Source organism: Mytilus galloprovincialis, chromosome 9 (genome assembly GCF_965363235.1).
Source record: "Mytilus galloprovincialis chromosome 9, xbMytGall1.hap1.1, whole genome shotgun sequence".
NCBI classification, from domain to species: domain Eukaryota; kingdom Metazoa; phylum Mollusca; class Bivalvia; order Mytilida; family Mytilidae; genus Mytilus; species Mytilus galloprovincialis.
In genome coordinates, this window is record NC_134846.1 from 69049750 (window position 1) to 69063407 (window position 13658).

Sequence of the window (13658 nt, forward strand, 5' to 3'; positions counted from 1 at the left end):
AGATAACCAAAGATATTCCCTTTGTCTACACACTCATTGAAATCGGCTTTAATATTGCAAATGTTCAAGCAATTAGGGCAAAACTTACCGAGTAAAAAAAATCAAAATGTCTATCACCTTGCACATTTCAGAAAATTCAGAACAGATAACGAAACTGGGTCCAGCAACATTTATAAGCAATTTAAGATTTTGACCCTCACAGTTTCCATTCACCACAAATATTCTCGTTACAACGAATCAAATACCAGTTGCAGCCTTTTGTTTATCTATTAATATATGTATACGGATAAAGTTATGAAAGGCAGCAGGGTCACCAGGGTGAGGAGTCCATGTCATCTGAAATAAATGCTAAGCATAGATCTAGAAAGCGGCAGATAATCATGGCATTAAAAAAACTCTCTTCTTTTCGACTTTTTTCGAACAAATTGACACATAAAATGAATTATATAGTATTATGGAATTTTTAACTTGTGTTCAATTCATTGGTTACACCTTTTACTAGGATAACAGTCCTGTCAAGTACGAGCTGGGTAAAATATTTCAGAAAAGAAGATGGAAATGTGAAAGTTTCCGTGCGTCAGGTGCAACAGCATACGAACAGCTAACATGTCTCGTCAGGGTGGAAGCTAAAAAGTCCACGAAAATTTGATTTAAAACCTTTATTCGTTCCAACAAAGATATTGTGATTTTGTTGAGGATTTAACCATCTACGACAACAAAATTTCTTTTTTTTTTTAGAATTTACAGCTCTTCTATAAATATATGCAAAGCAAACGATTGATTAAATTGCTTGCTATGATTGTTTGGATGTTTGTAAACGACAGGTAAGTAGTCTGTTTACTATATACTACAATTTATTTGGAAAATAAACATTAACTTCAATTCCTGTCAGTTTGTATTTGTCCAATCAAATCCCAGTATGTATTGAAACTCCGCCTACCTATTGTTTGAAAACATCCAAGCAAACATAGCAAGCAAGTCAATCAAAGTTTTTTTTTTGGCATGCTTTTATAGAAGAGCTGTACTATATAATGCAAGGAAGCGTTTAAGTCTTTCGCCAAAAAATACTATCAATTTCTTTTTGTCCTATGTAAACTTACGTACCATTTCCTTCCATTCATGATCATTAAATTGAACTGTAAAATATTGCTTGGTACCTTCTTAATTCCTTTATGAGTCTTATGTAAACATAATTATGACAATAACTGTTGTGAGAACAAGATTCACTGCACACTTTTAAAGTTCTGCTTCATCAAACATTAAAATGTGAACTTAAGTTTTGAGACTTTTTTAATCTACACGATTGGGATTTTTGTATATGAGAACATGGTTTATCTATTAGTTGAAAATGCGGCTTTGAACTAGCTTTCAGTACCTGCAAGCATTCGTTATTCAATAATGTGTGTCTTTGTGTTATTATTTTATGTAATAAATTGTTGTGTTGGTACACCACTGTAACAATGAAGGAGGAAATGAGGAGGGTTGGTTGGGTGGAAGTGGGGAGGGGTATGCGGAGCGCTAACAAACATGTCTATGCGGCATTGGCTTTGATCATTGTTGAAGCATCAATGTAAGGGGCATTTAAAATATCTTAATAAAACTATTCTTATTTTAGATACTATATATTGTTATCTGATATTGGACGAAAGATGTTGCCCTTTTATGTAATTATTTAATACAAGTTACGATCATTTCAAAACACATATTAAACAGCCAAATGGATGCACAAGAGCTAAAATAGGAGTCATAGATCCTATTGACAACAATTATCTGCCCAATTTTATTGATTTTGTAACATTTGTTTCAAATATGACCAACTTCTTATCCAAAATCACCAGCACCGTATCAGGACCCACCAGCACAATGACAGGACCCACCAGCACAGTATCAGGACATGAATAAATTGAGAAAATGCTAAATGTTAATAAATTGCAATGTTTTTTCACAAAATAGTTTTGTCGCGTGGATTGCGGTATAGAAAGCGGACTCTATGAGCATTTTTGTTTTATTTTTTCAGTTCGAGATTTTCTGAAAATGAGCATTTCTGTGTTACGCTTACTGAAAAAGTTTAGAGGGTCAACTTTTTAATGGTTTACATATGAACCCATAAGAAACAAAATTGAAAAATCTCAACCGTTTTCTTCCATTTTTTATGAGTGAAAACGTCAAAAATCATTATTTTCGTCTTTGTTTACATTTTTTCATTGATCACCAGCACCCGTCAGGACCAAATCACCAGCACAGTACGTTCTCTCGCAGGACAACCATACCCACCGTGAGTAATATATCTGACAGGTTTGTTCTCGTGTACCTTGATGATTTTTACTTCATATATCTTTATTACTTTATGATTTTTAGTGTTAAAGTAAGAAGGGCAGCTTCAAAATACTCATTCTCTTTTATTGTAAAGATTTTTATCTTTTAAAAAAATCAACAATATCTCACTTACATGGTATGAAACATAATCTAAAACTTTGAAATATGCGCTTTAAAATATTTGACCTTTTGATACATTTCCCTTGTAAACGTATATACTATTATTAAAGAATGAAAATGTAGCTATTAAAATTTTAATATGTTGTGCGCATGACAAAAATGTAATTTAATATAATGCCGCGAGACGTACAGGGGAAGAAATGAATAGGTCTCGCGTCAATGATCGCAACAGAGTTAAAGGAGGATATAGTTAACGTATAATAACTAGCAGGACACTGTTCATTTCTGTGTCAACTTTCGTAGTTTAGGTGGAAATTAATCTTTAAAATCTTTCTCCTCAATTGACTTTTGATCTTCTTTGGATATTCTTTGAGTACTTGACTCAGGTAATTATAATACACACTTTACAATTTAATGCTACATAAAAGGTACGTGCTATATTATTTTAAGCTCTAATCATATACAAATCTTTCATATCTAATTGTATGTATATTTAGGTATTCATTCAGGGTACTTAAAACAAAGGAGATGTAGGTTACAAGTCAACAAGGCGGCAACATAAGGACATATACATTACATACACTCAATTTCCAATTATTTTAAAATTCAATTTATGATTTTATTCTGAGTACATTATTACCCATACGTTCATTCTTACATATGTATAGGCCTACATACTAATTCAAATCAGTTTCAAAGTATAAGACATGTTATGGTCATTCCCAATCAAGAAATAAACAATTTGTACACATCACAATTTTTTGATACATAAAATTTTTAATCAAATAGTGTCTTTAAAAATTACATAAATATTAAATCAAAGTTCAATAAAAGTTCAATTTACAATTTGTTTTAATCAATATTTCATATGTGCTCTTAGAGGGAAGACTGGGTAATTTTTATACTGGGTACTTTAGCTTGTTTATCGAGAATGTTGTAAATATTTAAAAATCAAATTTACATGTTTACACTCATTCACTTACAAATCTTTGTATACATAATTTAATCTGGCATACTATATGCGGTCACACAAGGATTTAGGTATTAACGAGAATTAGGAACTTATTAATCATGCTTTTATTTACGATTTTATACTTTGAGTATTACATCATAAATAAATAACGGTATGTTTTATTTTCAATAGAACTTTCTTGAATAACATCTAAGCTAATTTTGACCATATATGGAAAAAGATATACTAAAGATGAGAAAACATCAACATTCCTACCCCATTAATTGACTAACACATACAATTTAATCATGCAACTTCTCTAATACTATGCATTTATGTAGTAATCAAGGATTTGTATAGTAAGATATACAAATCCTTGTAGTAATATATGAATTACTTTTGTAGAAAATTATAAAACCAATAACTGGCTTTTATGACCTTATAAAATGTTTTACAATTTACACCTTGGTATGTACTGTAATAGCAGATGGTACATGAATACATCTGTCACGTAGATACACTACATCAGTTATTCTGGGATGTTTTGGAAATTAATTTTACGATCAGTATTCACAAATATGTAAGTCCCTGTTTATGATTTCTTATAAGTAAAGATACAATGCAACCAGTTTTCGTTCTTTACTGAATGAATTTGCTTTTTACCGTTGTATTTGTTTGTCTTCCTCGTATATTTTAATTTGGAACGGGTGTCATGATTTAGGATTAGAGATTCCAGATAATTACAGAATTGAAATACATAAGAGGTTTAAAATATAAATGTCACACATACCATAGAGGTCTGAGAGCTTTTCTTTATTATCATTTATCAAATATTCAGCTTAAGTTTTTTGTATCAATAAATAAACCTCCTTCTTTTTAAACCTCTTTATATACCTAAAATCTGGAAAAAATATTTGTCATGTTTTACTTTGCTTTATTTATCATTTTAAAAAATCTGAAGTCAAAGACTGTTATTTTCATAGATATTATTTACCTTTTTTTTTTTTTTTTTTAAAGCGAATGGTGAATTATAAACAAATATACTGTCCTAAATATTTGACAATTTTAAGTGACAAGTTCGTGTCAACCCCAGTATGGAACATCGTGTTTTTAAATTCAGAATATTTATAACTAATATACTCACCAAGATACAAAACAATTGAGACGTTTGGCCTTTGGGAGATGATATGTTTGAAGAAAGCAGATTAAAATGTATATATTAGTATTAGCCTCTAGATTAAGACTTACTCATGTTGTAAGCATGTCGTTCCACCCATCTCGTTAGTTTTATTTTAAATAATCTATATTGTCGTAAAGCTTGTGACAAAAAATACAAATTACAACATATATACAACAAATCTTATAACAATCGGTTAATAAGAGTCCCTTGTCCGCAGTTCCAGTGACTGATTTTAAAAGGAACCTCTGAAACTTTATACCTGTTGAAAATTTGTAGGATTGAGTATATACTACATGTAGGTTTGTTTTTGTTACAGACGTAATTATTTCTTACATTTAATTCTGTTTTTGCATAACATATATTTTATAGGTTTGTTTCCTTTTTCTGTTTTTGTCCACTAAATTTGTTAATAGACACGAGAAAGGTCAACATGAAGCAATATACAAAAAAGTAATTTGTAGTTGTATCTGAAAACATGGAGTTAGATATTTATGACACAGAAATAGATTGTGTGTCACTATTTACATACATAAACTTATGTTATGTACCTTAAAATGTTGTACAGTAGTGTTTTGTCTTCCCTTGAACATATTCATGTCTTATATTCATGTCGTTATACATAATACTTTCTGAAAATTAGATATCCATCAAACGTATGTTGGTATGTTTTAAATCAGTAAAATTGTAATGTAAAAAAAGAAGTGTTTTACATGTATTCCATCACATAAAACATGAATGTTTCGAATCCTTCCAAATCTGCGGTTTTTAGTTGTTTTTATTTAAGAGTGCAGTTTTTATGTTAATTTGGTATATGCATCTTCATCAGACAAGAGTTATGGCCCAGTTCCTTCCTCTCCAGAGCAGAGGAGGGGACGGGATCGTTAACCCTGGCTAGTGAAAATGGGTCTATGGAGCCTTAATGATACTAGATATGGATACATGTAGATGTACAGCATCAACGCCTATTTCTTTCAATATATAAGATTATATCCTCTGTAAGTCCACCCCAAGGTCCTTGTTAACTTCCTACTTGTCAGGACAGATTAAAATGCATAACAGTTTTGTTATAGATAGATATCAATGTGATTACATGCTGTTACAATTATAATCGTTTTTAAAATGGGTTTTTTTTTTTAGAAATGGTCACATTTTTGTACACATTGCTCAAAATTGTTCCTTTTTAAAGTCGTTAAATGCTCGTCAGTTATTGAGATCCGCTTGAATCACTGGTGTATAAAGAATGCAATCAGTTTAAAAGCTAAATATTTCAAATTCTTAAACAAGCCATCCTTAATCTATTGTGGCATCTTTTTTATTGCTTTTTGAAAATAATAAAAATGGAGGTTTATCTCGTATAACATATATCTCTTCTGTAATTCTATATCTAAAAAGATACATGTATAAGTAATCCATACCTATCTTATTTATAATTAAATCTTTATTTTAGGTAAACCTTTTCAATTTGTTTAAATACAGTATACTTTCTGTATGTTAATTGAAGAATACAAAAATGCAACAGATCGGTACAAACTATAACTAGTAACTATGGGTTAAAATATTCAAATATCGTAATAACAGTTTAAATTGGTTTCTTTCAATTTGCTTTTAAGAATTAACACATATCATATAATCTTATTGCATAATTTTGAAAGTTTAAGAGGATAAGATCAACATTATCTAATAGTCCCGTATTGAAACACCCCATCAACATCATATTTAATGGAAAAATTACACCCTTTATAAGTTCTAATGGTCGTTGTCCGATAATTTTATTCAGTATTAATACACATTTTGATCAAATCTAAGAGGATATTTTACCAGCAATAGTATATCACAACATTTAGCTTGGAGCACAAGATATAAATCATGGCGAATTAGCCATAGAAATGTGACCTTAGAACGACCCAAATTTACTTAAGTATTCTGCCCGGGGTTCAGTGATTCATTCAATATTTCATTCGTTTATTTGTACTTCTAATTTAGATATGTATAGTCGATGTTTTAATTTGGTCTCCATTGCCATCTCTTAATAAGCACCATGAGGTAATTTTGAAACGACCCTTTATAGCGCACTATGGCGATGATATAATGCATGTATCCAAAAGCTTTTTGGTTTGCTGTCTTCAAATATTCTTGCGCAATAAATGCTTACCACTCTTCCTTCGACCAAATCTTTTTCAACTTTTGATTTTTCGGCTTCATAAAAAAGTGAAGAAGAAATTTTGCACCATTAGATGCGTATTTTGTTCTTCAAATGACTAGAACCAAAAATAAAATGTTAATATATATATATAATAATATGTATTTGCCTGTCCCAAGTCAGGAGCCTGTAATTCAGTGGTTGTCGTTTGTTTATGTGTTACATATTTGTTTTTCGTTCATTTTTTTTATATAAATAAGGCCGTTAGTTTTCTCGTTTGAATTGTTTTACATCTTATCGGTGCCTTTTATAGCTGACTATGTGGTATGGGCTTTGCTCATTGTTGAAGGCCGTACGGTGACCTATAGTTGTTAATGTCTGTGTCATTTTGGTCTCTTGTAGACAGTTGTTTCATTGGCAATCATACCACATCTTCTTTTTTTATATAATAGATATACTTGATTATCTTTTCAGTAATCAGTTCAAATGAACCAACACAAATAGTTTTTCACGGAACTACAATCTGTCGATACATATAGTTTGACATTGCACAAGGTCATGTTTTTCTCCGACTGTTAATGACGTCTTTACACTAAATCCATTGCATGTTGGATGTGTACTGACTGATATTTTAGTCTTAGATACATTGATGTATTTGTGTTTTTTTGGTATTGTATTATCTTAAACTGTCATAAAAGTTTTGCATACCAACCTTATTTGATACATGATTTTTTTTATCGACTTTGAAGTAGCTGTCAGTAACTTCGAGTTCTCTCAGATCTGTACCTAGTATCTTTCTGTTGGGGGAATGTATAACTACACGTCCACACTGTTTTTGTTAGATGTATTTCTATTTGTATTCATCCGATGAGTTGTAAAAACCTTTTTCAACTGATTTTTATAGTTTTTTCTTATGTTGTACTGTTACACCTCTGTCCCAGGTTAGAAGAGACAGCGCTCACAATTATGTATAACACTGCGACATTCTTTCAGTGCCTTGGCCAAGTCAAGAACCTGTAGATCAGTGGTTGTCGTTGGCTCATGCCTGTTATGTTTGTTTTTCGTTAATTGTGTTGTTATAAATTAAACCGTTAGTTTTTTCCCAGTGAATTGTTTTTTATTTATCATGTCAGGACCTTTTATAGCCAACCGTACTGTATCGGGTTTCTCATAGTTGAAGGCCGTACGGTTGCCTATGAGGCCTTTAACTGCTCACTGGATTCATGTGTTGTCTCATTGGTAATCATACCACATCTCCTTATTTTTATAACATTGTGAAATAACATTTACAGTGAAGAATTTGACCATATTTTTTTCATGTTTAGTCCCTCCCACCACTTGTGATTATGAACAATAAATGTCTAACAAGAGATTACATCAATCTGTTTATCAGATATTGATTGCATATTGACAAAAGAATGTCCTACTATTATAACATGTATAATGAATAGAAGATCGATCAAAAATTCGTCAGGAGAAAACGTGTTTAGTGCTATGGAATTTATATGGTAATATGTTTTACAAATTCACTTCAATTGGGTGTACCTGGATTTTTTTTTTCAAATACATGTTTGTTGAAATTGTTGATTAAGTTTTGTGCGAATTTTACCTATTCACTTCCTATTTATATACGCAGTTTATGGACTATTTGTAATTTGTCAGTTTTATAAAATTGATTGGAACAAGATTTTATACCCTGTTATTACTTGGGACATTGGTGATTTAACCTAAGGTGATAAGTATATGTGACGTCTAAGGTGGACATGATTGTGTTAATATTAAATGTTTACATTTGAGTTTTAATGGAAAAATGTGCGACACAATCAAATCCATAACTTAAAAGATTTGTATCATGTAAACATTTTCAAATAAGCTTTCTGTACAAGGATTACTCATTTGGATAGGACACTATTTTTTTCAAATAAGGTTGGTAATCAAAAATTTTATGACAGGTATAGATGATATATTACCAAAACACAGATCTGTAATATAATACACAAACGAGACAGGCCTAGTGCAAGGTAGGTGTACTGACAAACCGTGGGGCAAGAAACTATTAAACCTAAACGAGATGCATATAAATATAATCGGCAACGTTAACACGTGCGGTTATTTTTTATATACTATAGTAGATGACATTAATTACACTTTCTATTTATCTGTTCTAATTTAAACTATCTTCCGTGTATAACTGGAAGTTTATGATTACATGGCCTGAATTCCAAACATAAAAAAACTTTTTCGTCACAAATATTCATATAATTGTCAAAAAAAAAAATTATTCTTAACATGATAATTTAAGTCTTTCGAGCATTTCTGACAGTCTCAAGCAAGAACGAAGCCAATATGATAAAACAAATCGGAATGGGTCAAGATGGTCAAAAAGTTTTGAAGCACTGTTGTGACACAATGACCTGATTACGATTTATAATGTAATAAGATACACATACAATGCTTTAGGGGAAAGGTAAACGAGCTTTATGATTTATTGTCTTATTACAAACTTATGGACTCTTGTCATATTTGCCGACAATATCATATTTAGTGTCATTTACATTTTAAATTTAAAGACATTACCATGGATCAATTTTTTGAGTTTCAAAGCCTGTCTTTTCGAAAACCGGAAGCTACATGATAGTGTGGTTTAAATAATCACGATATTCAAACACGCCCTGTATTTTGAACAGACTGACATACACCACATGTATTTTTTTAAAATAAAAACTGCGTAAACAAATTCCTCAATTAATTTTTATGAGTTGAAACTATTTTTGCTTTTATATGTTTTTTTTTTTTAAGTTGTAACTGAGTCATTAGGCTTTTCACCGTTTATAATATGTCTCTCTATATATATTGTTGTTTCTATTTTCAGTTGATCCAGTATGGTAAACCGTGAAGAATTGATAGCAATAGTTGGAGGTTCACTTGCAGGACTAGTTGTCTTAATGGTTACCATTGCTATTTGTATATATTGCTGCTGTGGGTATGTAGATAAAATTAAATTAAAGGTTCTTGTACTTTAAAGCGATTTAACTTGCAGTTCTGAAATCGTTAAATATTTGAATTTTAAAAGCACGGGTGTATGGAGAAATAACGGTTACAATTAGGCAATAGTTAACAAAAATCTCCTTGAAAAGGTAAACAAGGAAGGAGATTCACTTGTTGTCGAGTATCGAGTTGCGAGTTAAGAAAATCGAGTTGCAAGTTAAGAAAGTCGAGTTGCGAGTTACGAAAGTCGAGTTGCGAGTTGAAAAAGTCGAGTTGCGAGTTGAAAAAGTCGAGTTGCGAGTTACGAAAGTCGAGTTGCGAGTTACAAAAGTCGAGTTGCGAGTTACGAAAGTCGAGTTGCGAGTTACAAAAGTCGAGTTGCGAGTTACAAAAGTCGAGTTGCGAGTTAAGAAAGTCGAGTTGCGAGTTACGAAAGTCGAGTTGCGAGTTACGAAAGTCGAGTTGCGAGTTACAAAAGTCGAGTTGCGAGTTAAGAAAGTCGAGTTGCGAGTTACAAAAGTCGAGTTGCGAGTTAAGAAAGTCGAGTTGCGAGTTACAAAAGTCGAGTTGCGAGTTAAGAATTGAAGGTTGAGTTGAGAGTTACAAAAGTCGAATTGAGTAAAAATGTGGAAACTAAAATATTTAAATTTTTTGGTGTAACTGTATAACATTTTGGAATGATGATTGCTTATAGAATTGTACATAGTGTTGTTGATTATTTTTGTGGTTTGGACTTTCTCTGAGTCTCTTGTAAAAATAAAATGGACTTGATAATAACTACGTATAGTATTTTCTGAAGAAGCAGATAGCCTTTTGAAATACAGCAGATGGCTTGCAGTTTAATTATTTTTAAATTTCATACATAGCACCATCGTATTAAACGTAAAGAAGATAGCAACTAAACTATAGTACATATATGTAAAACACCCCTTCTGCAGATTTTGTTTAAAGTCGGCTTTTTGGGGCAGCTACAGAGCCGGGCAATACCGAATCGTTAGGTACCGCAACATTTATTGTTTGTCAGTGACACTCAAAATTGAGGATATTAAAATTATATATGTCTTATACATTGGCTAGAGATGAAGGGGAAATGATGGGCGTGAAAAAAAAACAGTTTAAACCCGCTGCATTTTTGTGTATGACCTATGTCAGGAACCTTTAGCCTTTGTTGCTCTTGTATATGTTTTAATTTTGGTTCATCTTTATATTTAGCAGCATAGAATGGCGTCTATATTCTTGATCTATCTAATATTGTGTTTCGGGGCCTGCTCAGGGCTCCCTCTAGGTGTGTGATTTTTCGCTGTGTTGTAGACCCAATGACCTTTGGTTGAATTGTATATTTTGATTTGGTTGCTGTCTCCTTGACTCATTCCCCGTTTTTATTCTTTATTTTTTAAATGTAGCTGTCAAAGATACTAAAAACTGTAAAAACTACATATGCGCCATTTTACAGGTAAGATTTAATTGGAAAGTATAAAATGATTATTGCTACATCGTGATTTCATAAGTATTTTTTTTAAAGTATTGGGTAACTTATTAAACTGAGTCACTTAGGTTTAAACTTGAGTTATATAGTGTTCTCATGTTTGATATTGTCAATTATAAGTTACTTTTTAACTTAATTAAAACCGGCAAAATAGCAAAACTCTATATAAATCGCTATTCTGCTGGAGCTGGTAAAATAGCCCCGAAGGGAGTCGACAAAACAGCCACTGCCATATTTTATACGTTGAAACGAAATATTATTCTAAATAAGACACACACATTTAATTCAAGACAGGACCTGAACTATAAAATCATTACAATTATCATTGTTAAGTAACATATATTCATTTACATTTCTTTTAACATCCAGACTTGTAATAATATACAAATGTAGATCCCTAAATATTTATGTACAGACACATTCTCAAATATACATAACAAAACAAATTTTGTCTCATTTGAAAGATATGAAAAATTAGCAAAAATACTGAAAAATATCTCCTTGAAAAACATCTCCCTACAGATCATCTTTGTACATGCTGGACAACTTGTAATGAAATGTTGTTCATCTTCAACTACATTTCTTACAAACCCTTTAAAATGGTATCTTGCTATCTACAAAGTTTTATATCTTGTCTCTTTCTATTTTGAGATCGTGGGCACTGATTCTGATTTTACATATGACGGCACTTCATCAAAAAATTATTTAAAGATTCATGTAGATACATTTCTTTAGAAAAACAAGTTTTTAATTTGAAATAAAAATCTAATTTACTACTCTTTATATCTATTCTTTTTGTGTTCCAAAATTTTACCAAACAATAACAAAGTTTTTGCTTAACTGACTTGATAACAAAGTCAAGCTTTACTTCCAAATTATGAATATTTCAGCTTTTTGAAAAAAATAATGTATGTGTATGGATGAATTAAAGCATTCAATATTATTAGTGAACATGTTTTTGTTACACATAAAGGTATCATATAGTAAACCATCTTTCATATTGTTTTTTTTTTTAAATTCTAAACCGATATTTCATAATTGATAATACAACTGAAAAATATAAAGGGAATAAATCAAGCTCTCCTAGCACAGCTATAAAGTTAGAACTCGGACTATTTGTTTAACCTAATATATTTCATATATTTTAAATTGGATTCATCTAAAAAATTGTTCATATGTAAAGGTGCTGTAATAAATATTCACTTTCTTTCTGGCATGCTGCAGAGATAGTTTTGAACATTCCTGTAATTTCACTGCCATTCATTAAAATAGGTTTTATTGTATGGTCATATATATATATATGTTATAGAGTAAAATTACTTGGATTGTAAGATGATGAAGTTCGCAATTTGAATATAGCTTATAGTGATTTTTTGTATAACTCTCCCTTTCCATGCTTAAAAAGTCAATATCTATAATACTAAAATAACTAGGTCCAATTTATCAGCCGTCATCGGGTAAACACCACAAATCAAAGAATTTAACTTTATAATTAGTTAATATAGGACAATGGTGTAGATTGAAAATTACACCACTCCAGATCCTTTTGTTTTCCACATATAATTAATATTGCCAATAATTATCAAGTTCCGGGTCGAATCCGATACCGATAACAATAGTATATTCACCTGTTACCAATTACCTTATCTGTACGTTCCGCATCTGACAGGCGCACCACCAAACGGTGTATTTAGGATTTTGTTATATACACGGGTCATAATCACAGGGTTGACACTACCCTAAATTCAATCATTGTCAAATTGTTCCCTATTGTAGTATTTTGATCAGTACGACTGTCTACGATAATAATACGAATACCAAAAAAGCTGGACTTAAAATAAGGCGCATAGGTACAGTTTTCAATTTGTTAGCGAGCATGACGTAAAACAGCGATTCTACTGCAACAACGTTTGTAACGTTCATTTTGATTGGATAACGTCACTTTCTTACATGACATCAATTGACAATTGATGCTATGGGACGCACGCGCAAGCGCAGACGGCATGTGACAGATTTTAAATACATGTTTTAACGTTGTTTTCTGTCAGTTTCATTAGAATGGAGATAACAATATTGTATTTTAAGCTCCGACGGCATCAATTTGGGATTTGATGGTCGCAAATACCCGTTTACTGTCTCCGCTAACGACCATCAAATCCCCAATTGATGCCGTCGGAGCTTAAAATACAATACAGTTATCTCCTAAATCAAAGAATTCAACTTTATTAATAACTAACATAGGACAATGCTGTTGATTTAAAAATACTCCATTCCAGGACCTTTTGTTTTCCAAATAATCAGTATTACCAATAATTGATAAGTTCCAGGTCGACGGGTTCAAACAGAAAGATTTGAAAGCAGAGAAAACTGTGTATTCTTATAATCAGCATGACTTTATCAAATGACAATACCAATATTAAAATAGGGCTTACGCATAGTTATATACTTTACGTCAGTCACGGACCTGCGATATCAC

At 31.4% G+C, this 13658-nt stretch overlaps 1 protein-coding gene across 7 annotated transcripts in view; it reads left to right on the plus strand.

The window, feature by feature from the left end:
- LOC143045774 (uncharacterized) overlaps positions 1 to 13658 on the plus strand; it is a 40587-nt gene that overhangs the window by 8449 nt on the left and 18480 nt on the right. Inside the window, exons 1-2 of one of the 7 annotated variants that reach the window (XM_076218510.1) lie at positions 2648 to 2822; positions 9581 to 9691. In XM_076218510.1, coding sequence (XP_076074625.1) covers positions 9591 to 9691 — 101 coding nt within the window. In that variant the 5' untranslated portion in view covers positions 2648 to 2822; positions 9581 to 9590. Of the gene's footprint in view, positions 1 to 2647; positions 2823 to 3722; positions 3969 to 8079; positions 8217 to 8415; positions 8441 to 8475; positions 8635 to 9580; positions 9692 to 13658 lie in introns of those variants that run through there. The other 6 variants (XM_076218516.1, XM_076218515.1, XM_076218511.1 and 3 more) reach the window with 6 other exon arrangements.